The 25,438-nt window shown below is 52.8% G+C and overlaps 1 protein-coding gene across 1 annotated transcript; it reads left to right on the top strand.

Moving 5' to 3' along the window:
• Positions 1-10,776: 10,776 nt before the first annotated feature.
• SFRP1 (secreted frizzled related protein 1) lies at positions 10,777-24,754 on the top strand. Its single transcript, XM_036396870.1, has 3 exons — positions 10,777-11,390; positions 16,341-16,418; positions 22,384-24,754. The coding sequence occupies exons 1-3, from the start codon at positions 10,856-10,858 to the stop codon at positions 22,704-22,706; spliced, it is 936 nt and encodes a 311-aa protein (XP_036252763.1). The 5' UTR covers positions 10,777-10,855; the 3' UTR covers positions 22,707-24,754.
• Positions 24,755-25,438: the final 684 nt, after the last annotated feature.

Raw genomic sequence — 25,438 nt, 5'->3', positions numbered from 1 at the left:
TTTTTTTTTATAAGAAATACTGAAATCACTTTAGTACCAGGAACCTGCTCCTGTTTTTACCAGCTTGGGGACCCACCTGTGAGGAACCCGTGACTCCCCAAGTAAAGCGAGCCAGCCTGGATAGAACTGTAATGGGCAAATTAAGGCCTAAAACCTTCATGCAGATGAAGGATCCAAAAAGAAACCACCAAAGGGTTGGAAAAGGGTTGGAAAACCAATCCAAGGGTTGGTACATTTCTGCTGAAAAGAAAACCCAGCGCTGCAGCATCCTCGACAGGAACGCTCCTGCTCAGCCTGGGCCCCCTTGCTTTAGGCCTTTCTTATTTTTATAATAAATGCTGAAATCACTTCAGTACCAGGATCCTGTTCCCGTTTTTATCAGAGCCACGGGCAAATCCAAGGTGTTGAGCAGCCGCTGATGCCTCGCTCTTCATGGGCATGGTGTTTTCCAGCCTGACCAAGCATGGACACTTGTGGCTCTTAGAGGAGACAAACACTTTGAAACAGAGTCTTTCAGTAGAGATGCAAGAGGACAAATCAAATTTACAGACGTGGCTTAGACTGGGAGATAAACTCGCAAAGCCAATTTGTGTCATTTCATGGGCTTGAAAGATTCTAAGTCAGAGGTCCCTGTATAGTTTGAATTAGGTTGGGACAGGGATATTCTGGAAAGCCAGATCTGGAGAAATTTTTATTCAGGGCATTTGAAATTGAGTAGGAGCCATCCTGCATTTCTGTAATAAATAATTATTCTCTCTTAAATAAAATAATTATTGTCTCTTAAATAAAATATTCCAGAACACAAGCTTCCACACGACAAAGAAAAATATGAATACCTGAAAATGGATATATCTATCTTGTAGTAAATATTCAGGAATAGGATTTCATATGTGTATCAACAGAGAAAGTGAGACTTTCAAAGGGTGCTGCTTTCAGAAGAAAATTAAAAAAAAAACCAACATAAGGAAGATCTAAGTAGCACAAAAAAATGAAGTTTTGTTTTTTCAGGGTTTTTTTTTTGTGTCTACCAGTTTGTGCTATCAACAAGGTTATCAGTTTTATTGTCTGAACAGGAGCAGATTGCAGGGTTTGGAAGTGGCAGCTCCATGTACTGACAGCTCAGGTGACCCCCCTGGGATGCTCCCAGCACCCTGCCATGCATGGGGCTCCCCAGGCACCCCAGCTTGTGCTGACTGTGAATCAGGCAAGCAGCAGCTTCTTCCTGGGCTGCCTGGAATCCTGACACAAGGAGCCACCAAGACTCAAACCCGAGGGCTCTGCAGTGCCTTTTGTGCCCTGCAAGCCAAAAGCAGCAAGAAGACCTTGGCAGCAGTGAGTGAGTTAATGGCTGGACTCAGTGATCCTCGAGGTCTTTTCCAACCTTAGTGATTGTGTGATTCTGAGGCTATTTCGGCAGAGGGATAAGCCCCTGGCTCCCACTGCTGAGCTCAGCTGCCAGAAAAGTTCCCCGGGAAGTAGCACAATCTTTGTTTGGTCATTAAAGCAGAAAAAGAGAGAGGGAATCTGAGGAAATGCTTGAAACGATTAGGTGATCTTAACTCTAAGGAGCTAAACAAATGCAAAGCAATTCCCCCCTCAGCCCCTCGTGCTGCTGTAGAATGTAATCTCATTTCTAAACACACAATTACAGAAAATAAAAAGAAAAGAAAAGAATAATTAATTTCTGCTTCCTCATGCAAATCCTCTGACCAATCATTTAGGGATCAGGGGCAATTCAGCTTCTTGTGCAAATTCCAAACTGAAGGCCTGAAAAAAACAAGTGAATGGATTTACTTTTCTAAGAACCAGAATTAACAAAGGTTCCATTTTCCATGGTTATGTGCCTGGCCAGACAGCCCTTGCTGACAAGCTCTCAAAAAACATGTGTTGGCCTGTTGAAAAGGCCCCAGTGTTGACTGACAGACAATTGAAGTGACAAATTGTTTCATTGTACTTGGCAGGGAGAGCGCTGTATTAGATAATTATGGCGAGGAGGGAAGCGACAGGTCACAGGTCAGAAGACACGTCTGACCCTGTTTTCTGAAAGCCCTGAAAGGAGCCCATGCCCTTCAGGGAGAGCAGCGTGATGCTGGAGCTGCTTCTCCTTTCCGTTGCGCTGATTAGGAGCAAATGGAGTGGGGATGAGCTGGCTCTGTTCTTGCCCCAGTCGTGGCTCCCAGGATGGGCTCCCAGGATGGGTGTGTGGCTCCCAGAATAGGTGTTCAGCACCCAGGATGGGTGTGCAGCTCCCAGGATGGGTGTTCAGCACCCAGGATGGTTGTGTGGCTCCCAGGATGGGTGTGTGGCTCCCAGAATAGGTGTGCAGCTCCCAGGATGGGTGTGTGGCTCCCAGGATGGATGTGTGGCTCCCAGGATGGGTGTGTGGCTCCCAGAATAGGTGTGCAGCTCCCAGGATGGGTGTGTGGCTCCCAGGATGGTTGTGTGGCTCCCAGGATGGGTGTGTGGCTCCCAGAATAGGTGTGCAGCTCCCAGGATGGGTGTGTGGCTCCCAGGATGGGTGTGTGGCTCCCCAGCAGCACCCAGCACCCCTTAATAAATAAAAATAATAAATAAGCCCAGCACCCCTTATTAATAAAATGGCTCCAGGGGCCCAGAGCATGGGCAGCTGCCTTCACTGCCACCTTTTGAGCAGCACCAGAGCCCCTGTGAGCACCTCAGCAGTCCATGTTCTGAACTGGCAGGAAAAAGCACCAAGAAAAGGCCCTGAGTCCTGTCCCAGGCACTTGGGCACCTTCCTTTGCCAGCCTGCAAACACCAGCCCAGCCCTGCTGGGGCCTGGGTTTTTTTTGCAGGCTACAACAGAGTACAACTAATAGTTATTGCAGCTTCTCTCCTGCCACAGAAATAAAATATGGCATGGAATCACAGCACAGCTACTCCATTGAGAGCAATGCTACACTGAGTAATACCAATAATTCAAAACAGATGAGCCAAAGGCTTGAGCACTATGGGCTCAGTATCCCAGTCTGCCCTGACCCCTGGAATTCGCTGAAAGTTACCTTGAGACTCGCCAGAACTCTTTTGTAACTTCTGTGAGGGTTATTTATTGCAAAGTCATAAATATTTGCTATGGATTTTCTCCATCAATCTACAAAATGAATTAGGTTAGAAAAAAATGTATGTACTTGGATTTTGGGCATGTGTTTCCCAGGCAGGGGAGAAAGCATTGGATCTCCATTGTGTAGAAGACAGGCTGCTGCAGAGCTTTGGGCTCTGCTGCCTGCACTAATTAATTCCCTTCCACAAACAGTTTAAAAATGCACAGTACAGTTGAGAAAGGGGGAAGGGAGGAAAGAGATTCTTCTTGAAATCTCTTTTAAAATCTTTCATAAAATTATTTATGGGGAAAGGAAAATTCTGCTTCCCTCCCCTCCTTCCCAGACACCCTGCCAGTCCATTAAAACCCTGAAACTGAGAGGCAGCATCTTGTGCCCCAGGGAATCAGCCTTCAGTCAAAGTCTACCTCAGGAGCCAGCACTGGCAGCTGGATGTGGCCATGGAAGGAGAGTGCCCAGGCTCCTCTCTCTTTCCATCCCAAGGCAAAACTGTCTTGGGGAAAAGCCACCCCATTTTCTCACTGTTAAAAAGAGGAGGGAGAGCAGGACTTGCCTTGCTTTGCAGACATTTCTCTTAACAATTTTTTTTTAGAAAAGCATTTAAATGAGACCTTAACTTTGAGGATACTACAGTAGAATTTGAGCACAGGTGGATGCTGTACCTGGTGGTGAGGGGTGACAATGAGAAGTGGGGCAAGTTCTTCCCCCAGAGGTTGGTCAGGCACCTGAACAGGCTCCCCAGAGCAGTGGTCCCAAGCCTGCCAGAGCTCAAGTGTTTGGACAACACTCTCAGCCACAGGGTGGGGTCCTCAGGCACATGAGCAGAGCCAGGAGTTGGACTTTGATGACCCTTGTGGGTCCCTTCTAATTAAGCCTCCAGGATCCTGCACCTTTTCAGGCACTGTCAGGTGCTGCACCTGACACAGGGACCTGGCAGCCTGTGTGTGCAGACAGCAATTCACACACAGCCAGCCAGTCCTGCCCTCCTAGGGCTGGCCATCCTGCCACCAAAAGCTCCTGAAAAGGTTTGCATGAATGAGCTGACCCAGCTTTGTTTCTGCTCCCATGGTTTGCCCTTTACCCTTTGGCCTTTGCCCAGCTCTGTGGCCACAAGAGCAAGGGTCTGGCCACAGATGACTGCACAGCTGCCCAGATGTTTATTGTGCATGGCACAAAGAGCCATGCTGGGGGCTCCTGCTGCTCCTCACCCCAGCCACTGCCATGCTTGGCAGAACACCAAACCCAGCATTTGTTCCTGGGAGCTGAGGCTGTTTAGCCTGGAGAAGAGGAGGCTTAGAGGTGACCTTATTGCTCTCTGCAATTTCCTGAAGGGAGGTTGCAGACAGGTGGGGTTGGTCTCTGACAGAACCAGAGGGCACAGCCTCAAGCTATGGCAGGGAAGGTGTCACAGAATCCCAGAATCCCAGAATCCCAGAATCCAGAATCCCAGAATCCCAGAATCCCAGAATCCCAGGATGATGAGGTTGGCAGAGACCTCTGAGATCATCCAGTCCAACCTGTGCCCTCACACCTCACCCAGACTCTAGCACCCAGTGCCATGTCCAGGCTTTTTTTAAATACACCCAGAGATGGTGATTCCACCACCTCCCTGGGAAGAGCATTCCAGTGCTTTATTATTCTTTCGGTGAAAATTTTCTTCTTAATATCCACTGGGCAACACTGACAGAACCAGAGGACACAGCCTCAAGCTACATCAGGGAAGGTATAGGTTGGATATTAGGAATAAGTTTGTCACCAAAAGAATAATAAAGCACTGGAATGCTCTTCCCAGGGAGGTGGTGCAATCACCATCTCTGGGTGTATTTAAAAAAGCCTGGACATGGCCCTTGGTGCTAGAGTCTGGGTGAGGTGTGAGGGCACAGGTTGGACTGGATGATCTCAGAGGTCTCTTCCAACCTCATCATCTGATTCTGGGATTCCTGCTGCAGGGAAGGCTCCAGTGCAGTCCATTGTGTGGGCTGTGTTCAATGCTTCCTGGTGCCAGGGAAAAGGGTCTTTGTTTTTTGTGTATTTGGAGCTGTGCCCTGTTTCCATTCTGCTTTTCTTTCACTGTACCTGTGCAGCAAACCCAAGCCCTGCCAGCCCTGGCTTTCCCCCTGGTGCTGGGGGGAGCCAGCCTGCAGGCAGCCAGGCCTCTGGTCAGTGCTGAGGAGCTGGGCATGGCCCATGCCAGGCAGCTGGCCCACTGAGGGCAGCTGACAGGTTGGCAAAGGCCCCTGACTTCCTTCTCTTTTCTCCTGAGTGTCCCAGGAAGGAACACTCCTCTGTCCCTGCCTCTCTTGCTCACTGTGCACCCACCTGCGACTCTGCCCTGTGCAGGTGATTGGTCTGGCCAGGCTCAAGAGCAATGTGAGCAAGAGCACTAGGGGATCTGAATCCCTGCTAGCAAGAATACCAGCAAGAATAGCTCTCACTGCACAAAGGTAAGGTCAGATAGCTGACCTTCATGCTGAGGATCTGCGTGGGGCTTCTTGTGGAGTGTGTGTCCAACAGCACCTTGGTACAGGTGCAGATAGGTGTGTCTGCCTGCTTGGGTACCACAGCCACACCACCACTGGACACAGGCTCCAGGCTGGCTACCAGAGCAGTAGGAAAAGCTGAGAGAGGGAGCATGGCAGGAGGAGCTTTTGGCTCAGTCAATGATTTACCAGATGTGTACACTGTACTAAAGACTTGTAAACATACTTTAATGGCCAGCTGTAAATCCAGGCAGTAGCAGTGGCGGCTTCATTCCCATCAGATGTGTCTTAAGAACAGCAGAGGAAGGGCTCTGAATCACTTTATGGCAGCCTCTGTCAGCTCTGCAGTTATGCATGTAAATAAAAGAACCAATGTCCTCAGGTCAAAAATTATTTGAGTGACATGAAAGGTTTTATGACCAGCGACTTCTCCTTTGCTGTGTTCCCTGCAGTCTTCCACAGAGGGCATCTCCAGAACGCTGGGTTTCTGTCCCAGTGCCCCAAGTGCGTGGCTGTGTTTTCACTGACTGTGCTGGAAGTCCCTTTTGTTAATCACTGAAGCACAGCGTCATTAGGGAGAAGTGCAGAGTGTACACAAAGAGGAACTTGCCAAATTACTAATAAGCAGAAACTCCATCCATCTTAATGAGACAGGGTTAAGAAAATAGCAACCTAGAATGTACACAATGGAGCCTTTCCAATCTGCTTATTTACTCCTGTTAGAAAGTAATTCTGAACTCCATCTCTGGTCCATCTTGGAGACTATCACATGGTTTCCAAACCACAGGTATCTTACGCTCTTGCAAATCATTTAGCATGAGAAGGATAAATGAATACAGTGGACAGATGGATAAATAAATAAATGGCTCAAAAATTTTAGAGGGAAGCGAGCAGATAGGATTGCTGAAGAGCAAGAAGCATGGGGAGATGTTTCCTCATGGTGGGCTCCTGTTCCCTTCCTTTGGGGTCCTCACAAAAGCAGCTGAGGGTCCCCATGTTCTCAGGCAGCACGGGGCCACTCTTGGGCCAAAACTTCCCTCAGGCCAGCCCAGCAGTGTGATTTGTACCTCCCCAGTGACTTGCAGCACTTCCCCAGGTTACTCTGGCAAGCCAGAAGGGGCTTGCACCCACACCAACGAGCCTGCACACCTGTGCTCCCCAGCCACATTTTTCTTTTGTTGGGTGAGGAATGACTTGCGGTGCCTTTCACGCGTGCAGCTTGGCTGCTGCTGTTTTATTGAACACCAGCACTTGCTGTATGTTATTCAGGCAAACTTTATATGTGCCACAGACCCTCTCAGCAGCCTGCACCTGGTCCAGGGCAAAGCTGAGCCTTGTGGAGAAGAATGTGCTGTAATGCAGCAAGTTATTACAGGATAAATATTTATAAGCCCCTGTAAACATTTGCCATCAGTTCCCTCCTGGGACTCGGGGCAGACGGTCAAGAGTTTCACCAGTGCTGAAGGCATTTGCTCTTGCAGTCCTTTATATGTCAGCTAGTAAATCTGTTGTTGGTCGTGTGTAGTTATAGCATTTATTGGTGCTAATTTAACACAAAAAAGGAGACATCAGCTGGAATTGTTGCATGCCTTGATCCTGGCTCTGCTGCTGGCCAGCTTTTGGTGAAGGTGTCTCCTGCAGCCCCAGGGGCACTGGGCACCTGGCTGAGGCATTGGACTGGGTCCCCACAGCTGCAAAACCTCCTTGTGCAGGAGGTTATCATGGGGGTTGCCCTTATCATGGGGTGAGGGAGTGTTCCTGGCTGCATCAGTGTTATTGGAGTCTTGGAGCAATCTGCTGAGAAAACTGGAAAACAAAGTGGCAAAACCAACATCCTCCTCAGGGACTGACCCTGGCAGGTCATGGTGGGCTGAGGGGGGTCTAACCTAAAGCAAATATTCCCTGGGGGTGTCCAGGAGCTGTCCTGCTGCAGGGGTGGCATGGTGGGCTCTCCATGTAGGGACATGGTAGGTGGGCTGCCTCTGCTGGTGCATCCCATCTGACAATGTGAGCCCTGGGACAGGGACTGCAGGGATCCCTGTCCCTGTCCCTGAGTTTGTCTCATCTCCCCCATCCCTGCTGCCTCTGTTGGGGCTGAGATGGGCCTAATGCAATGGTGGTGGGAAACTGGAGAAGAAATGCCAGGGCAGGCAAGGCCGTGACTCCTCCATGCCCTCAAGTGCAGGCGTAAAACAATGAGCCCTGGGCAACAGCGCTCCTTGCATGGGAGTCTTTGGGGGCTCCACTTTGCTGCTCATGCACGAAAGCCAGTCATTTGGCAAAAATCAGCTCAGTTAGCAGGCTTTGTTCATAAAGAGCCAGGGCCTGAATGGACTCAGGGCTAATATATTCTATTATCCCATCCATGCCTGCCTGTTTCCCCAGGGCAGCATGCAGGGAAAGGCGCATTCCAGCACCAGGTGGCCAGGGCAGAGTGTGCCCAGTGTGGGCAGGGAGGAGGGGACAGGTGGGACAACACCACTGCCAGCAGCACGGGGACGTGTCCCCTGCCACCTGCCCTGTCACCCCTGAGCACACAGGGCAGTGGACACGGAGCAGAGTGGGATGCTGAGCTGCAGATGAGGGCAGAGTGCCTGGTCCTGCACAGGCTGCTGGGATGAACAATGGAGCCAGAAATAGGCACGGTTAATTGGGCTGGGCTTTTCACAGGGCAGGAGAGGTCTTGGGACAGCCAGAATGGTGTGCGGTGCAAAGCGTCTCGTTATTCAAGAAGAAAATGTTAGCCCCTGTGGGAAAGGCAGCAATAAATGGCTATGACATTAGAGACAAGGCAGAGATTTAAGAAGCAGTGGGCTACATAATTATGAAGGGAAATGGCTGCACAGGCTTCACTCAGAAAAGTTCATGTGCAGTCTGGAAGAGGTCTGTTGGAAGAGCAGCCCTTCTTGGGCAGCTGCTTTCTCAGGGGTCTAATATCATGTATTAAGCAATTTAGTGGCCTAGACTAGAGTTGGCATTTTCATTTGGTTTAGTTTTTTTCCTCCTTCTCCCTGATTCTTATATTTTTAAAATAAAAAATGGTTTGCCAGCAATTGTATTTGCTGCTCAATTGTATTTCAGTTTAAAATTTACTCTTGATTTCCCATTCAGGCGTTGATGTCATGAATGTGGATGTCAGCCACAGAAGAGAGGAGGCAGCCAGCAAAGACCTTCCCTGAGCCAAGTTCAGGAACTGTCCAGACCATGCATGTGGTCAGATTTAGCAGCCAAGGCGTGCTGAACTGTGAGCTTCCCTGCTTGGATCAAGAGCTGTGAACTGTGGCAGGCTCAGCAGCTACTGTGCAGTGAAAGCCACTAATCAGTGTGGGATGCTCCAGGATACACATCCCTGGGGTGAGCCTGACATCACATTTACCTGGTGCCATGTGCTAATTGCTGACCTGCAATAACTGGAACCCTGACTCTAATTTTTAGTTGTTGCAGTGTTACTGCTGGTGCCTTTGGAGAGCTCTCCAACTTTTGAACAAGAGTTTCCCAAGAGCTCACCTTGCCTGCCTGTGACTTTCCCATTGCATCCATCCTGGAACAGAAGGATCACAGCACTGCCAAAGTCAAACACACCCAATTGCTGCTCTGCAAACAGAGAGGCCATGAGACTTTCCTATGATCTTGCCATGGAAAATGAAGAGGCACTGGCACAGTTTGGTTCCCCAACCAGAGACTTGTGCCCATGGATCTAACACCTGGGTGCAAATCAGGATGCCTGAATTACACTTGTTTCCTGGGACGCAGCACTGTTTTCTAAATTCTCAAAACGAGATGTTTCAGAGTTTCTAAACTACTTTTGGTAAAAGCAGATTCTGTCAGGATTTCTCAAGGAATGAAAAGTCCATTTTGCAGCTGTTTCTTGGTACAAGCAGTGATCAGTGCTTTGCCATCATTTCCTGAGCCCGAGTAGCAGGAGAGAGCCTGCTCCATCCAAATGCCTCTTTTGCTCCGGGTCCCTCGTTTACCGCTAAATTCTTCACTTCATTAGTGCTGCTAACTGGCTGCTCTGTTCTGCTGGCCCTCAGGTGAAAGTGGCTCTTTCAGCCTTCAAGGCTGCAGAGCCTCTTCCATTTACCTCTCAATGAGGTGTAGTTCCTGTTTTAAGTGGTACAAGTTGCTCGAGCCGAAGGCAGCAGCAGGAAGGGCAGCTTTGGAGGATCCCAGAGGAGAGAGCTCAGAGCCCTGTAGGCACGCAGGGGCAGAGCTGCTCGATGGCCAGATGTGGTGCACAAGGATGAGACAGCTTCTCCTGCCTGGAATGCACCCCCGGACACCCTCCTGGCATCTGGGCAGCCCCACGGCCTCCATCCTCCTCCTCCCGGCTGTGGAGGGCAGCGAGTCCTTGCAAGCCCCGAGGAGCACAGCAAGGTAAGGGTGGAGGAATGGGGAATGCAGCTCCTGCTCCTCCAGCACATCTGGAACAGGGCACCCTTTACACAACAGGGCCCCTTGCTCTCTCCTGATTTTTGTTTTGTTTGGTGTTGGTGATTTTTTGGTTTTTTTCTTCTTTGAATGTCATAGTTTCTGTTGGGATTTGTTCTGCACGGTCCAGTACAGGTTCACAGAAATATCTGCAACCTCGGAACAGCCGCTCAGGAGCGCCGGCACCTCCCAGAGCCGCCCCGGCTTCAGAGACCGGGAAGGGCTCCGGGGGCTTCGGGCCGCGCACCGGGGCTGCAGCCGAGCGGAGCTAAGGGCGAACTCCGGCCCGGGGGCTCTGGGTACACCCGAGCTGCCCCGGCTGCACTTCGCTGGGCCGGGCCGGGCCGGGCCGGGCCGGGCCGAGCCGGGTGGGACGGGCCCTCAGCCACTACAGGTGACGCCGGGCCGGACCGGACCGAGCTGAGCAGAGCCGGGCAGAGCCGAGCCGTGGAGCCGAGCCGAGCCGAGCCGAGCCGGGCCGGGCCGAGCCGAGCCGAGCCGAGCCGAGCTGTGGGGCCGTCGGGGCCGCGCTGGGCAGGGCGGGGCGGGGCGGGGCGGGGCGGGATTGGCTCCTGCGGTCGCTGATTGACAGCGGCGGGCCAGCGCGCGGCGGGCGGCGCGGCGCTGATTGGCTGCCGCGGGCTCACAAACCCGCGGCGCGGCCGGAGCGCGGCCAGAGCGGGGCCGGGGCCGGGGTGGCGGGAGGGCGGCGGGGCTGTGAGGGGCTCGGCGGGGCTCGGCGGGCAGCGAGCTCGGGGCGGCGGAGGGGCCGCGAGGAGAGTCCCCGGGGGCGGCCGCCGGCAGCTGGGCGCCCGGCGGGGAGCGGCGTGCGGTGCTGTCGGTGGCCACCGTCGGCGGGTGGCGGCGATGGGCAGCGTGAGGGGGCCCGGTGGGGCCGCCCTGCGTGCGGTGCTGTCGGTGGCCGCCGGGCTGCTGGCCTGCGGCGTGGCCAGCGAGTACGACTATGTCAGCTACCAGTCAGACCTGGGCCCTTACCCTGGCGGGCGCTTCTACGCCAAACCCCACCAGTGCGTGGCCATCCCCGCCGACCTGCGGCTGTGCCACAGCGTGGGCTACGACAAGATGGTGCTGCCCAACCTGCTGGACCACGAGACCATGGCCGAGGTGAAGCACCAGGCGAGCAGCTGGGTGCCGCTGCTCAACAAGAATTGCCATATGGGTACCCAGGTCTTCCTCTGCTCCCTCTTTGCCCCCGTCTGCCTGGACCGGCCGGTCTACCCCTGCCGCTGGCTCTGCGAGGCCGTGCGTGACTCCTGTGAGCCTGTCATGCAGTTCTTTGGCTTCTTCTGGCCAGAGATGCTCAAGTGTGACCAGTTTCCCCAGGATGACGTCTGCATTGCTATGACAGCTCCCAATGCCACCGAGGTCTCCAGGCCCAAAGGTAAGGCATGGCTCGTGCTGCAGCCTTGCTCCTGGCGCTCCTCTCTGAGCTGGCAGGGCAGGTGTTAGCCCAGGAGGGCCCCCACGGGCCTGAAGGGGTTCTTGTGGCAGGAGGAGGCTCACCTGAACTCTTCTTCTTGCCAGCAGCCCTCCTCTAGCCTCTGAGCACTCTCTGTGCCCTCCTGTCCCAAAGGAGGTGGGATGCCCTGCCAGCTCCTCATCCCTATCCCAGAGCCTTGGGAGAGGCTCTTTGGAACATGGTGGGGTTGTGCCTGTTCTGATGCCTGCACAGGCACTGGGGCTGGGCTCCAGCCCTGATGGACCAAGGTGTGACCCTCCATCCTCAGATACTGCACGGTCCTGGTTCTGCTCCCGAGCCAGGCTCCTGCAGGGCTGCTCTGGCCAGCAGGAGGATGTGTGGTGTCCACAGCAGAAAGTGTTGGCTGACTGGAGCCAACAGTGACAGCAGCCCTGGCTGTCCCCGTGTCCACTGCAGTCCTAGGGCAAGAGGCTGGGCATGCATGGAGATCCAGCCCTGCCCTCGGGTGGGCTGTGGGCTGGAGAGGGAGCAAGGAACCTGCCCAGAAACGACTGGGGAAAGTGAGCGTGGTTCGTGTTTGTTTCCGTTGCGTGCAGCACGTTTCTGTGGTGCCAGACTGGCTTGTTCAAGTTGCAGTGAGTCTGGCTTGTTGCTGGAAACTTGAAAATAAATAAATATCCTGGTGTCACTTGGGTGTTTGCTATTGGAGCGCTGTGAAAGGCTGACAGGAGGAATGTTTGTCGAGGGAGATGGCAGAGGGCTCTAAGAGAGTGCAGTGCTTAAGGGAATTGAAGGGAATTGTCACTCCTGCTCCCACGGGGGCACAGTGCCGGTGCTCGGGAGGAGCTCAGCACAAGCAGGGAGGGGGGGCTCAGTGCTTTCCGTGGCTTCTGTGTTGTGTCAGAGCTCGCCTGCCCTTTGCAGTCACCTGTACAGATAAAAGCTGTGCGTGGTGCTCGACTGGGAGAAGTAACCCAGCCGACGGGGGCTGTGCAGTGTCATCTGCCCCTCTTGGAAGGACTCGACTTCAGAGAGCCCCGCTGGTAGAGGACAGGAGAGGAGTGCATCCTGCAGCAGAGGGGTGACACCCTCAGGGGTGTCCAGCAGCTGTGGAGGGCAGTGCAGAGCAGTGGCCCGGGGACTGTGGCCTGGCAGGCACAGGGGACACCCAGAGGAGCTGTGTGCAGGAGCCCCTGTCGTGTCTCAGTGACATCCAGAGGCAGGTGCAATGTGAAGTTTGTTCCAGCGCCAGGGGGGAGCTGGGGGCCTGAGCTCCTTGCCAGGGACCAGCCTCTCCCCACAGTGATGGCAGCACAGCCATACTGGCTTCCTTGTCATGGCTTGCCCTTCCTGCTGGAGAAACCTCCTTGTTTTCCAGGAATGCTCTAAATTAATATTTCTTATGTGAACCTGGACCCTTGGTCACGACCACAGCCGTGTTCCGTGTTGCAGGTACAAAGGTTGCTTTTATTTCCCCAGGGACTTGCAGCCAAGCATGCTCCTGGGACAGCTGGGTGTGAGCAGCCCCTTCCTGGGTCTGAAAGAGAGTCTGAGCTGTGTGCAGGTCATTCATTTTACAGACATTAATGAGCCAAGGCTTGGGAACAGTCTCCTAAAGGAGCAGCATCTGCCAGGTTTTCCACTGAGTAGTTTAATGACTTCTGTCTTCACCTTTTGGACCTGTCTTGAAGGCAGCAGTGGGGTGGGACACTGCTGCTTTCTTGTGGTGCCTCAAACAGTTTGGAGTGGAAAAAAAAAAAGCAAACTCCAAGTGAATTGCAACCACTGGTGTGATGTGAGCCAGCACTGCTGGATGTCCTGCATGCCACAGAGGCTCTCTTAGTGGCCCATAAGGCACCCATTGCTTCAGCTCTGGTACTGCCACCTCCTGCAGATGTCAAGTGACATCCTGGGTGACCTGCAGCTCTGGTCCTGCCACCTCCTGCAGATGTCATGTCATCCTGGGTGACCTGCAGCTCAGTCCTTGTCCCTGTGCTGCTGGGTACTTGTCTGCCTGGGTTCTGCTGTGTGCACCCTGTCCATGGTTTGTCTGTGTTTTCTGTCAGCACCAACTCCTGGAGTCCCTTTGCCCTTGGGCACAGGGGTGTTTCCTGTTGATTCAAAGAGAGTCAGAACCAAGCAGTGTCCCCCCTTTTCTCTTGGTACTAATAAGAACAAACCCTTTCAGTATTTTCCCCCATTAACACCTTGAAATTGGAATTTGTTTCTGCCTCTCAAAGAGCTGACCTGCTGAATTCCTTTCTCCTTAAGCACAGGCAGTAAAGCCTGCAGGCCCACAGGATGCATCAGGGGAGTTGCAGATTAATACAGCATTACACATTCCTTCTCTTGCCCCTGGAGTAAGCTGGCTCTGCAGCCAGGCATTGGAAAATGGTCAGCAGGGAACAAGTGAGCTGGAGGCAGCTGAGATTGTGCTTGGAGTTTGCAGATGGGCCCCAGCCAAGCTGCAGTGGGCCCTGAGGGTGGGCTGGGGATGTCTGCTCCAGTGCCTCAGGAGGGATGGGAGGGCTTGCAGCTCTGGGGTGGCTGTGGCTCCACAGAACAGCAGCTTTCCTGAAGCACAGAGCTGGGCAGGAGCTGGCTGGGCCCCAGCATTTGTGTTCCTGACTCTGGTGTGATGTGGTGATCCAGAGCAGAGGACAATTTTTCTTCCCGTTGCCAGTAGTCCTGTTGTGCTGTGAAAGGGCTGCAGGAGGCAGGAGTGGAGGATGGGTTGATTTAGATTGGATGTAAGGAGGAAGTTTTTTGCAATGAGGGTTGTAAAATGCTGGCAAAGACTATCTAGAAACAGGGTGTGTGCCCCATCCTTGGAAACATTCATGGTCAAGGACTCTGAGCAACCTGATCAAGGTTGTTGATTGGGGCAGGGGGATTGTGCATAAGTGAAGCTGCTGCCTGTGGAAGGGGCTGTCCAGGGGTCCCTGGTCCAGCCCACAGGATGGCTGGTGGCTCCTGGTGCAGCAGGGCAGGGGTCTCTGCCACCCTGGGTGTGTTACAGCCTGTTCAGGGGCTGCTGGAGCAGAGCTAGAACAAAGCCTGTATTTGCACCAGGGAACAATGAGTCTTATTTTCCATTTTTGTTTGCTTTTTTTTTTTTTCTATTTTAATTGGTTGCCTGGAAAGCTCAGAGAGTGGATGCAGTGGTGGCTTTCATGTTTGTCTGAGGCTGGTGTAGGCTTTGCCAGCCTCACGTGCACTTGGGCTGCTGAGGCAGATGGAAGTGCTTGGCATGGCAGGGTCCCCAGCTTGTTCCCCAGCTCGGTGATGAACTGGTGGCTCTGCAGCAGATGGAGGGCTGGGCCTGTGTCACCTTCCTGTGAGCACCCTCTCTCCCTTGTCATGAGCACACTCAATGTGCAGCCTGGAAAGGAATATTCTGACTGTGGGCATCATCATATCTCCAAAGGCTGGCTCCTGCCTGTGTCACTCTGAGATGCTGATAGTGGCACTTGCATGTCAGGGTTCTGGAAGAAGGGGTTCCCCAGGGGATGGGCAGCTCTCAGGGGTACAGAGAGTGTGGATGTTGGTGCTGTGAAGGCTGACTCGTGACTTGCACATAGGAGTGAGCAGAAGGCAGTTGCTCTGCATGTGTGATTAATAAAGCCATGGTGCACGTCCCCAGGAATCAGCATTTGGCACAGAAGAGATTTGGGGGTGGCGACAGGGAAAGAACAAGCCACAGAAAACAAAAGTCTGGCCTGAATCCCCGTGGGGCATCTGAGGCTGAGGAGACACGACAGCATGGTCGTGGCTGTGCCTCCCTGGCTCTGCACCCCTCTTTCTGAGACACCTCTCTGCTTTTCAGGCCAGCAATGCTGTGGGTTTGCTGGCCTGGCTGAGGGCTGGAAGGCCATGAGTGCTCTGTTTACTGGCAGATGTTTTGCTGCAGTGTTGTCCCTGAGAATAACTCCCTTGTGTGGGAAGAGCCCTCCGTCCTGCTGGACCAGGAACAAGCAGCATCTCCCAGCTCAATAAATTAATCTGCCAGTAGCTCAAATCTATGTCTGTGCTGCTGGGTGGTCTGCCCCAACTGCAGATGAGGACTTGGAAACAGATTCTGATTCTTTGGGTGAAGTGAGATTTCCTCCCAGGACAGATCCCAGTGAAATCCCCTGGGCTGGCATTTCCCAGGGGGCAGTTGTTGACCACTGCCAGCAACTGCCAAGCAGAGGTGGCTCTGCTCTGCTGGAGCCACGGGGCTGCCCTGGGCTCAAAACAAAAGAGAGGATGATCGCTCTTGGTGGTGGCAGCATCCACAAGAGCTGTGCTGGTCCACCCCCAGCCAGTGCTGCTCTGGGACAGGCAGGAGGGAGGGTAGTGAGGGTCTGCCTGGGCAGTCTGTGCCATGGTCCCCAGTAGTGAGGGGAGCGCTGGACTGGGCTGTGCCAGTCCTGAACCCCTTGCCTGGCACCACCTTGGCACACTTGAGGCATCTCTGGGCAGCATCCTGCTGCTGTGCTGGGGTTGGGGCACTGCGTGCCTGCCTTGGCATGCAGTGGGGAGGGAATGTCAGCAGGCCATGGGCCATGCCCCTTGGCAAGCTCTCCCCTCAGCTGAGTGCCTGGCCCTGAGAACTCCTTTCTCTGCCAGTGCTGTCCTTCTGCTCTTAGCAGCTGCCTGTGCCTGCCCTTGGGGCCACTGACAGCATTGGAGTGGGGCTGGCACAGGCTGCCTGTGGCCAGGGCTGCCCTGTAAGCCAGTGCATGGCTCCTTACACCCAGCAGGGTGTTGGCCCACGCTTCTGGGAGCTGGGAGCCCGTGGGAGGGTGCATGGGCATGGATCCCCCTCGAGGGTGACAGTGTGACAGCATGGCCAGTGTGGCTCTGTGGTGCTGCTTCTGCTGGCTTCCCGCCACCTCTCAATTGTCTTCACTTCTTTTCTCTTGCCAGGAACGACCGTGTGTCCCCCTTGTGACAATGAGATGAAGTCAGAGGCCATCGTGGAGCACCTGTGTGCCAGCGAGTTTGGTAAGAAGGAGCACCCTAGGCACTCCCAGCTGGTCATGGACAGCATGACTCCTGTGTGGCTGGACTGGAGCTGCCACATTTCCCTGCCCACCCTGGTGCTGTGTGTCCTGCAGTGTGTCCCCAAGGCCAGGCACGTGTGCCTCTAGATGTCACTGTGGGTATGCAGAGGTGGACGTTGTTAAAAAATGCAAAACTGCTCCGAGGCTTTGTCCTAAATGAGTGAGTGAGTGAGTGAGTGAGACAATCAGTGGTAAACTGAACTTCATTTAGAAAAAAAGATTATCACGAGGAAATATATTAGCTTTCTCAGATCAAACCCAGAATTAACTGCTTTTGACATCCTTGCTGGTGTATGTAACCTTCCTGGAAGATTATTAAAGGCATATTGAACAAGGTGTGCATTCCTGGGGGATTAGCACTTGAATGTGCCCTGTACCAGAGCGTGCTTATGCAAACCCAAACCTGCTCTGCATGCTGGTGTGCTACCCTCTCTGCTGGAAATGAATTCTCAACTGTCCTGCAGATTTGGTATGCCAGAAGTCTTCAGTTCAGCACAGACTTTTTCTAACAGGGAAAAGCACCAACAGGAACACCCATGTAATAGTTCCCCAGGAATGTGCATACTTCTGGCTTGGCTGGGGAATGGAAGCAGACATTCAGTGCTTGGCCTGGCTGGGAGTGGGAGGTGCTGAGTGCTCAGAGCTCAGTTCTGGGCAGGCCATGGGAGCTGAATCAGAGCTGCCCCTGGCCTCACTGCACCTACAGGGAGGGAGAAACAGCCTCTGGGACCAGGGGCTCCCTGCCTGGGCTTGCAGTGGTGCAGAGGCATTGCCCCAGTCCAGGGCCTGGGACACCTTTGTCCCAGAGGAGGAGAGAGGGGCACTGGCCAGTGGCAGCAGGGATGTGGTGCTGGGGTCACTGCAGTACCTGTCCCCTCACCAGAGGGGAGCCAGGGGGGTGTCCTTCCTGCTGGGAGGGGAAATACAAACTTAACTGCATGCTTGTCATCAGCTTCTGCTGCTAAATATCCTCCTGTGCTCTGGGACAGTTGGACAGCAGGGAGCAGAGGCCAAACCAGAGGAATTCCCTGCCTCAGCAGAGCAGCTCGGGTCAGTGACTTGCCCACAGTGTTAAGTTGTTACTGGGAAAGGCAGTGGGGACACTGTCCGAAGGATGGAATTATTTCCTGGCAGATGTGGCCAGCTGGGGAGCAGGAACACGGGGTAGGATGGTCCTACCTGTGCCCTGTGAGGGAAGGGAAGGCAATGCAGGGGTGAGGAGGATGTCTCAGGGGAGGGAGAGGCTGGTGGAGGAGGCATCATCTTCAGGAAGTTTTCCCAGAGCACAGCGTATGGCCCTTGGCTCTTTGTTTAGTCTTGGGGGTTACTGTCATGGGGTGATTTCTGAGGAAAGCTGTTTATCTGGCACTATTAGAAACTCCCAAACCTTCAGACTGAGGTTTCTCATGCACGTCCACCAAGGTAAACACTGGCAGCTGACAGGTTACAGATCCTCATCAAAGCCAGACATGTACAATAAATGTTTAAACTAACATGTGCTGCATGGGGCAGCTGTTGGTTCGTCTTGCACTGATTCCTGCTGTTACTGCAGATTTTCTCTTACATCTCAGCAGCTTGGTACAGAAAAGAGATGAGGAGCACTCTGCCCACCAGAGATGTGTGGCTGTGCCAGTTAGGAAGAGACTCTGTAGCCTAGAGTACAGAGCCAAGAGGGGATAAGGCCAAGGGGGATGAAGGAGGAGGCTGACCAGGGGTGCAAATAGTTTGTGTCAGGCTCTGTTCTTCCCAGCAGTGCAGGAACAGAGCTGCAGTGAGCTGTGAACACAAACTGCAAAGCCAAGGCAGGAGAGGATCATGGACAAGGTGCTGGGGGTCAGAGGGATGCCAGGAGACTGCCAGCCTCGTGGTGCAGCAGAATTCTGGGCTCACCTTTGAGCAAGGATCAATGTGGACTCTGGGATGCTGCTTTGAGGCAGCTGGGCTGCTCCTCTGAGAACAAAACAGCTTTGGGGTGGATGTCAGTGAGGGGTGCCAGAGCACAGAGCAGCACAGGGGCTGGCTCAGGCTCCTGGGGTGACTGCAGGGTAGATTTCAGTGGTGCTGGTGTGCTGAGGCAGCACTGGAAGCAAGAGGAAGCAGGAGATGGGGCTCCAGAGCCCCCACAGCCACCTCCCCCAGCTGCCCTGGGCTGCAGCCAGCGCTTGTTTCTTACTCCAGGAGTTCATTCCACGCTCTGTTTCTCTTAGTGATTTTATTTATTGTTTCTGCCCTTTCTCTGGGGTCTGAGGGGATCCTGCTGAACGGGCTCTGTGGCACTGGGGACTGCAGAACAATCAATACATGCTGTTTATTTTTGCTCTGTGACTGGCAGGTCCTTGCCTGCAGCCTTCTCCTGTTACAGCCCTAATGTGTCTTCTGGCAGGTTTCTTCCTTCTCAGTGATTTCTAAAGGAAGGAAAAACGAGGCTGAAGGAACAGTGGAGCTTTCCCTTCTCTCACATTCCCTTTCCTGCACATGAGGTGCTGGAGTGGGGCCCCAGCAGAGACAGCATCCTAGTTATGTGCTGAAAAAGAGGGGTGAGGAGCAGGAATGGTGCATGGTAGTGGTTTGTGAACAGGGCTCAGGGGTTCTGCTCTCAGCTGGTGACTACCCTGGTACAGTGCTGTCCTTGGAGAAGGTTGTGCTGGAACTGTGGGTGTCCCATGAAGCTAAATGCTAAGAAGGGTTTGTGGGTGGGATGTTGATCCTGCAGCCCTCTTGGGCTACTGGTGCTGCCGCCAGTGCCACAGCTGATGCTGCAGCAGCCTGTGGTCACAGTGCAGCTGCTGGCCTGGAAAGGTGGCACATCTGCAGTGGAAAACTCTCCTATGGTCAGCTCCTGCCTGGCAGCCACAGCTGAAGATGAAATCTGGCTGAGCAAGCCTGTCCTGGGATCTCAGAGTGATCCTGGCCCTTCTCCCACTTGCTGCTGAGACACATTTGGTGTGGCATGGGGGCAGTGGGAAGGCCAGGGCTCCCAGTGAGGAAGCTGTTTGCTTTGGCAGCTCAGCTGGGGCCTGGAGCCAAGACTCAAAGCATCCTGCTCCAGCCTCTTGCCTGGCAAAAAGGGCAGGGGGGACACCAGGAGAGCTGCAGCAGCACCAGGGCCCCCCACTAAATGTTCTAGGAAAGCCCAGAAGTGTGAGGCTGCCTCCCACTGCATGGGGCTGAGCTCTTGGAGTGGGGTGAGCCCTGGAATGAGGGCACCCTCAGGCACCCCTTCTCTGGTGTTTGCCAAGGCTGTGTGTCTGGGCTGCCACTGTGGAACCCAGCTCTCACACCTGGGAATCTCACCTGGAATGTGAGCTGGAACTTAGGGCATGTGGCCCAAATAAGTGAGCAAGGGAAATTTGGGGAGGCAGAGAGAGGAATGAGGGCTGAGCAGAGATCACTGTGCCTGTGTGACTGCTCAGCCTGCAGCACCAAAGGCAGGGCAAGCTTGGTGCTCCATGTGCTTACCTGGGCAGCACTGCAGGCTCTTGCTGCTTACAAGGACATTGCTGCTGGGAAGAACAGAGCCTGACACAAACTATCTGCACCCCTGGTCAGCCTCCTCCTTCATCCCCCTTGGCCTTATCCCATCTTGGCTCTGTGTGCTGCTCTGCACGAGCAAGGTTTGGATGAGGTTTTGGTTTACATCTGGATTTATGGTTCCCCTGGGCAGCTCCCATGAACCTGCATTGCTGGCTCACAAACTGCTGTGTGCAGGGAAGGGAGCAGCTGTGAGCTCCCACAGCCCAGGATCACCAGAGCTTCTTTGTCTTCCATGCTGTGTGATACTTGGACTAGATCAGCTCCTCCACTAGTGGCAGATCCTTTTCTTCCTCTAGCAAAAAAGATCAAATTTTGCAGGGATCTCAGCAAAGCAAAAAAGCCATTTTGCAAAAATCTCTTATTGTGCTGTAATTGTTTTATTTATTATTGTTGTAATGGTGTTTTACACCTCTCCTGCCCTGGTGTTTTACACCCCTCCCTGTTTTATCCCTCCTGCCCTGGACACCTCTGTGCTTAGTGCAAGGGCTCCAGTCAGCATGAGTAAAGGAAGTGAGGCTGACATTGAGGGGTGTTGCTGCTACTGCAGCCCAGTTGATGTCATGGAGCTTAGAGCTGCTTGAAAACTCCTTACTTCATTTTCCAGATCTGTTGCAAACTGATCTGGTTCAGCATCTTTAGCTCCTTAAGACTGGAGTTCCTTTAGCTCCTGAATTTGGAAAACAGATGGAATGAAGATTTCACTTAGGTTTCCAGTCCTAGATGACTTTCTTGTACAATAGCAGTGTAACATGACAAGGATCTTGGCAAACCTAAGGGATCTTTCTGGCACAGGGGCAGACAAACACCATTGCTGCTGTTGTCAGGGTGGTGACACTGAGCCTCTGCTGCCTGCTCAGGATTGTCATTGTGCTGTCCTGCTGCCATCTGTGTCTGGAGCAGTGAGCAGTGCTCCTGTCCAGGAAGCAACACGTGTTCACTGCTGAGTGTTCCAGCAGAGCGGGGCTTCAAGGAATGATGCTGTGAGGAGCCATCTCCCTGCCAGAGCCACAGCTTCTTGTGGACTGCCTGCAACTGCCCTGAGACTCTAATGAGAAGGGACAGCAGCCAACCAATCACCTCTCTGAGCACTGGTTATCTGCAGCTCTGAAGTAAACTCCCAAATGATGAAAATATGTTAGCAATTTTGGTCCATATGTGCTTTTCCCCAAAAACGAGGCAGAGCCAAATGGCACTGAAATGATGTTTTAATGTACAACACATTTTCATCATTTTTCCCATGTATGCAAAATTCCTCTTCATGGTCATGGCAAAAAACCTTTTTTTTTTCTTTTTTTTTTGGGGTGGGGGGTATTGTGATTAACTCAGGAAAATGCTGAACCCAAAGAGGGGAGAGTATTTTCAATGGCAGCTGTGTCAGACCAACTTCCCTCCTCCCAGGGAAGGTGCAGGCACATGACTGCATGCTGGGATCTCCACAGCTCTGATCCAGGGACGTTCAGGGCTTGAAAATTTGTTTCACAGGCACCTGAGGGCCGGTGTGACTGCAAACAAATGTGAGAAGCCAAATTGACCTTTTAAATGATCCTTTCAAGAGTCTCTCCATGCCTCTAGAGCAGGGAAGTCACCTAATTTACTCAGTTAACATTTGTGCTTGGCAGCTGAACAAGTCCCCTCTCAAATGGGAAGTGCTGGGTGCTTTGCTTCAGGAAGGGGAACAAAGATTTCAGTGTTTTACCTTGGTGCTCTCCTGGGCATGGGGCAGCTCCCCTGTGGAATTTGCAGGCAATCCTGACAAGGGAAGAGATGAGAATCTTGACTCCATGTTTCAGAAGGCTGATTTATTATTCTATGATATATATTATATTAAAAGAAAATGATATCTTAAGACTATACTAAAGAGCAGAAGAAAGGATTTCATCAGAAGGCCAGCAAGGAAGGGCAAGAATGGAATGAAAATGAAATCTTGTGAGTGCTCACAGCCTCGACACAGGTGGCTGACATTGGTCATCAAGTAAAAACAATTTCACATGCTGGGTAAAAAGTTCTCCAAATCACATTCCAAAGCAGCAAAACATGGAAAAGCTGCAGCTTCTCAGGAGAAAAGATCCTAAGGAAAGGATTTTTCATCAAAGGTGCCTGTGACACTCCCCACCAGGTGCAAGGCTGTGGGTGTCATACTGGGCCAAGTCATGGCCAGGGTGATGCCATGGAGGAGAATTCAGGAGCAGAGCAGGGAGAAGGGGAATGCAGGAGTGGAGCAGGGCACTGTGTGTCTGCAGAGGGACAGGGACGTTGTTGCTGTGCTGGGGCCACTGCACTGCTGCCCCCTCAGCCTCACGGAGCAGAGGGGCCAGCAGCAGTGAAGGCTGCTTAGGAGTTTCGGTTTTCCCCTCTCCCATCTTGTTTTGCAGCTCTTAAGATGACCATAAAGGAAGTGAAGAAGGAGAATGGGGACAAGATGATCATTCCACGGAAGAGGAAGGCACTGAAGCTGGGGCCCATCCGGAAGAAGAACCTGAAGAAGCTGGTGCTGTTCCTAAAAAACGGGGCAGACTGTCCCTGCCACCAGCTGGACAACCTCAGCCACTACTTCCTCATCATGGGCCGCCAGGTGAAGACCCAGTACCTGTTGACAGCCATCTACAAGTGGGACAAGAAGAACAAAGAGTTCAAGAAGTTCATGAAGAAGATGAAATCGCCCGACTGCCCCACGTTCCCGTCCGTGTTCAAGTGATGCCCTGGCTGGTGGGAGGGAGGGAGAGCCGCTCCCTGGACCTGCTCAGGTGGGCACAGCGGCTCCATCTCGCTGCTCTGCAGCAGGGATGCTGGAGCCCAGCCCTCCTGCTCCTCCATCCTGCTCCTCACAGCTCCCTCAGCCCTCCCAAGCCTTGGCCTGATGGCCTGGGCACGTGCTCCAAGCAGTGGCTGAGGTCACACAAGATTTATGTCTGCATTGTCTAAAGACCTGTTATTGTACAGATATTGAAATAGCAGCTGTCAGGTAAAGAGGGCAAGCAGAGGGCTGGGAGGTGATGCTCAGAGCTTGCATGCTTGCAGAAAGGACCCTCGTGGACCACATCACTCCTGTCTTCATGGCTGCAGGACTGCCCTGAATTCCTGTAGGAACCAGAGCTGGCTGATTAGACAGAGATCCTATCTTCATGATCAAAGTTAATGAATGAGTAGTGGAGAACCCATTACAACCTCTGATAAGAATTCCTAATAGCTAATTGCCCTCACTGTAAAAATATCCCATTGTAGTCTTAACCTGCTTAGTTTAAGCCTTGACCCTGGTTCCTTGTGGTGCCTTGTTGGGCTGGAGCCCTCCCTTACCAGCATCTCTTGTGATGTCTCCCTGGGTGCCTGCCTTGGCATCTGCTGTGCCAGCTGAGCCCCTGTGCTGCACCCAGGCAGCCTCTGAGCCTCCTCACTGTGTGCAGTGTGTTGGTGCACTGGCATGGGGAGCAGGGGCAGAGGGGGTTCTCTGCCTCCACCTGTGCCTTTGGCCTTGAGCAGGCCCCAGTCTCAGCAGTGTCCAGCTGAGATTCCCTAGCTGGGCTGAGATCCCTTGCTGGGCTGAGATTCCCTTCCTGGGCTGAGATTGAGATCCCTTCCTGGGCTGACATCTCTTCCTGGGCTGACATCCCTTCCTGGGCTGACATCCCTTGCTGGGCTGAGATTGAGATCCCTTCCTGGGCTGAGATTGAGATCCCTTCCTGGGCTGAGATTGAGATCCCTTCCTGGGCTGACATCCCTTGCTGGGCTGAGATTGAGATCCCTTCCTGTGCTGAGATCCCTTCCTGGGCTGACATCCCTTGCTGGGCTGAGATCCCTTCCTGGCTGTGGCAGTTCCCTGCCCAGCTGGCTGAGCTGCTGGTGCCCAGACCTGTCACTCCATTTTAAGCCTGAGCAAAGGTTCAGTTGCTGGCCTGCCTGGGGCTTTGGCTGGGGGGAGCTCATGGCCAGCCCCTCCAGCTTGTGACACTCCCTCACTTTAGCAGGGATGTTTTTATAGCTCCTTTAGGCTGCTGGCAAAGTACCAGAGAGCAGAAGGCCAAGGGCTTTTCCCTGTGGAGCACTGCAGGGAATGGATCATCTCTGTCTTCCCCTCTTTGCTGTGGGACCCATCAGTCTGGGGTTTTGTCTGTTTGATCTATGACAACTTGGCTCTCTATCATTATGTCTTTTTTGCCCTAATTGAAATGTCATGTTTGTATGATTTCAAATAGTTTATGAAAGACAAAGAATATCTTACCCAAATGATTACATTTATCGACCAAGCTGAAATTCATTATTCTGTTAATTGGACTAGTTCTCTTTTTCAGACCCATACCACTCTGTATTCATTATCCTTCCTCCTTCCATTTAGTATTCTCATCCATCACCAATACTCTAAGAGAATGAATATCTGATGTCTGAGATAATTCTGTTGTATCACAGTTAAGTGAAATAACAAATCCTCATTTTTGAGGTTTGAACCAAACCCCCTCAAAACTGGTAAATTAATTATTCCTTAGCTTGGGAGTGGTGTATTTCCCACATGGGGACAGAGCCATGGACTTGGTTGTAGAAGAATTCCATTAACAAGCCAAGTACTCTGAGGAATGATGTTTCACAGCTAACAGAGAGATGGATTTAGGATGTGAACTTTGTAGAGTCCCTTAGGTTGTCTTAGACCACCATTTGTAGTAGTGTTGTTTCTTTATTGCAAAATTAATCATTGTAGATAATGTGCTTTATTAGTGAAGTAAAGAAATAAATAAACCATGGGCTTTAACATCACAGATTGATGAGGTGAAATGATGGAGAGGGCTGACAAATCCAGCCACGTGGGGAATGGAGTCAGGACACGATGAGCTGAAGGTGTGGTTCTCTGTGAGTGCCCACAGTGCCCTTAAAAGCCCCACTGGGATGGGGCAGGGACCCTCTGTCCCCTCTGCCTCACCCTCCTGAGCACAGCACAGGGCTGCCTGTGGCAGAGAGAACACTGCTGCTGCTGAAATTGCCAAATTCATCCATTAAATAGAATTCCCCCAAGCTCCCTTTTTATGAAGAGATGCTGTTTCCTAACCCTTTTGGGGCTGGCTGTGGGAGCCTGGCCTGGAGGCTGTGCAGGGAAGTGCTGGAGTCTCCATCCCTGGCAGACCATGTCGGTTGGTTTAGCTGACATGGTGCTGTTCAGCCAAGGCTTGGACTCGATGATCTTGGAGGTCTTTTCCAGCCTCATTGATCCCATGGTCCTGTGATGCCATGCAGCAGCTGGAGCAGGGAGAGCAGGTGCCCTTCCTGGGAAGCTCCTGCTGCTCCAGCCAGCCCTGGCTGCAGCTCTCAGGTGCTTTTTAATCAAAGTGATTTTTTACCCCACTCAGAATGTGCTGCAGCCCCAGCTGGGTTTTTAGTGCAGGGAAGGTTTAAGAGCTTGGGGTAAGCAACAATTCTTCCTGCAATGCCCTTGGAGGCACCTGA

This window comes from Molothrus ater, chromosome 28 (genome assembly GCF_012460135.2).
Source record: "Molothrus ater isolate BHLD 08-10-18 breed brown headed cowbird chromosome 28, BPBGC_Mater_1.1, whole genome shotgun sequence".
Lineage (NCBI taxonomy): Eukaryota > Metazoa > Chordata > Aves > Passeriformes > Icteridae > Molothrus > Molothrus ater.
Note: the sequence above shows the minus strand (reverse complement) of the source record. Positions and strands in the feature narration are given on the sequence as shown.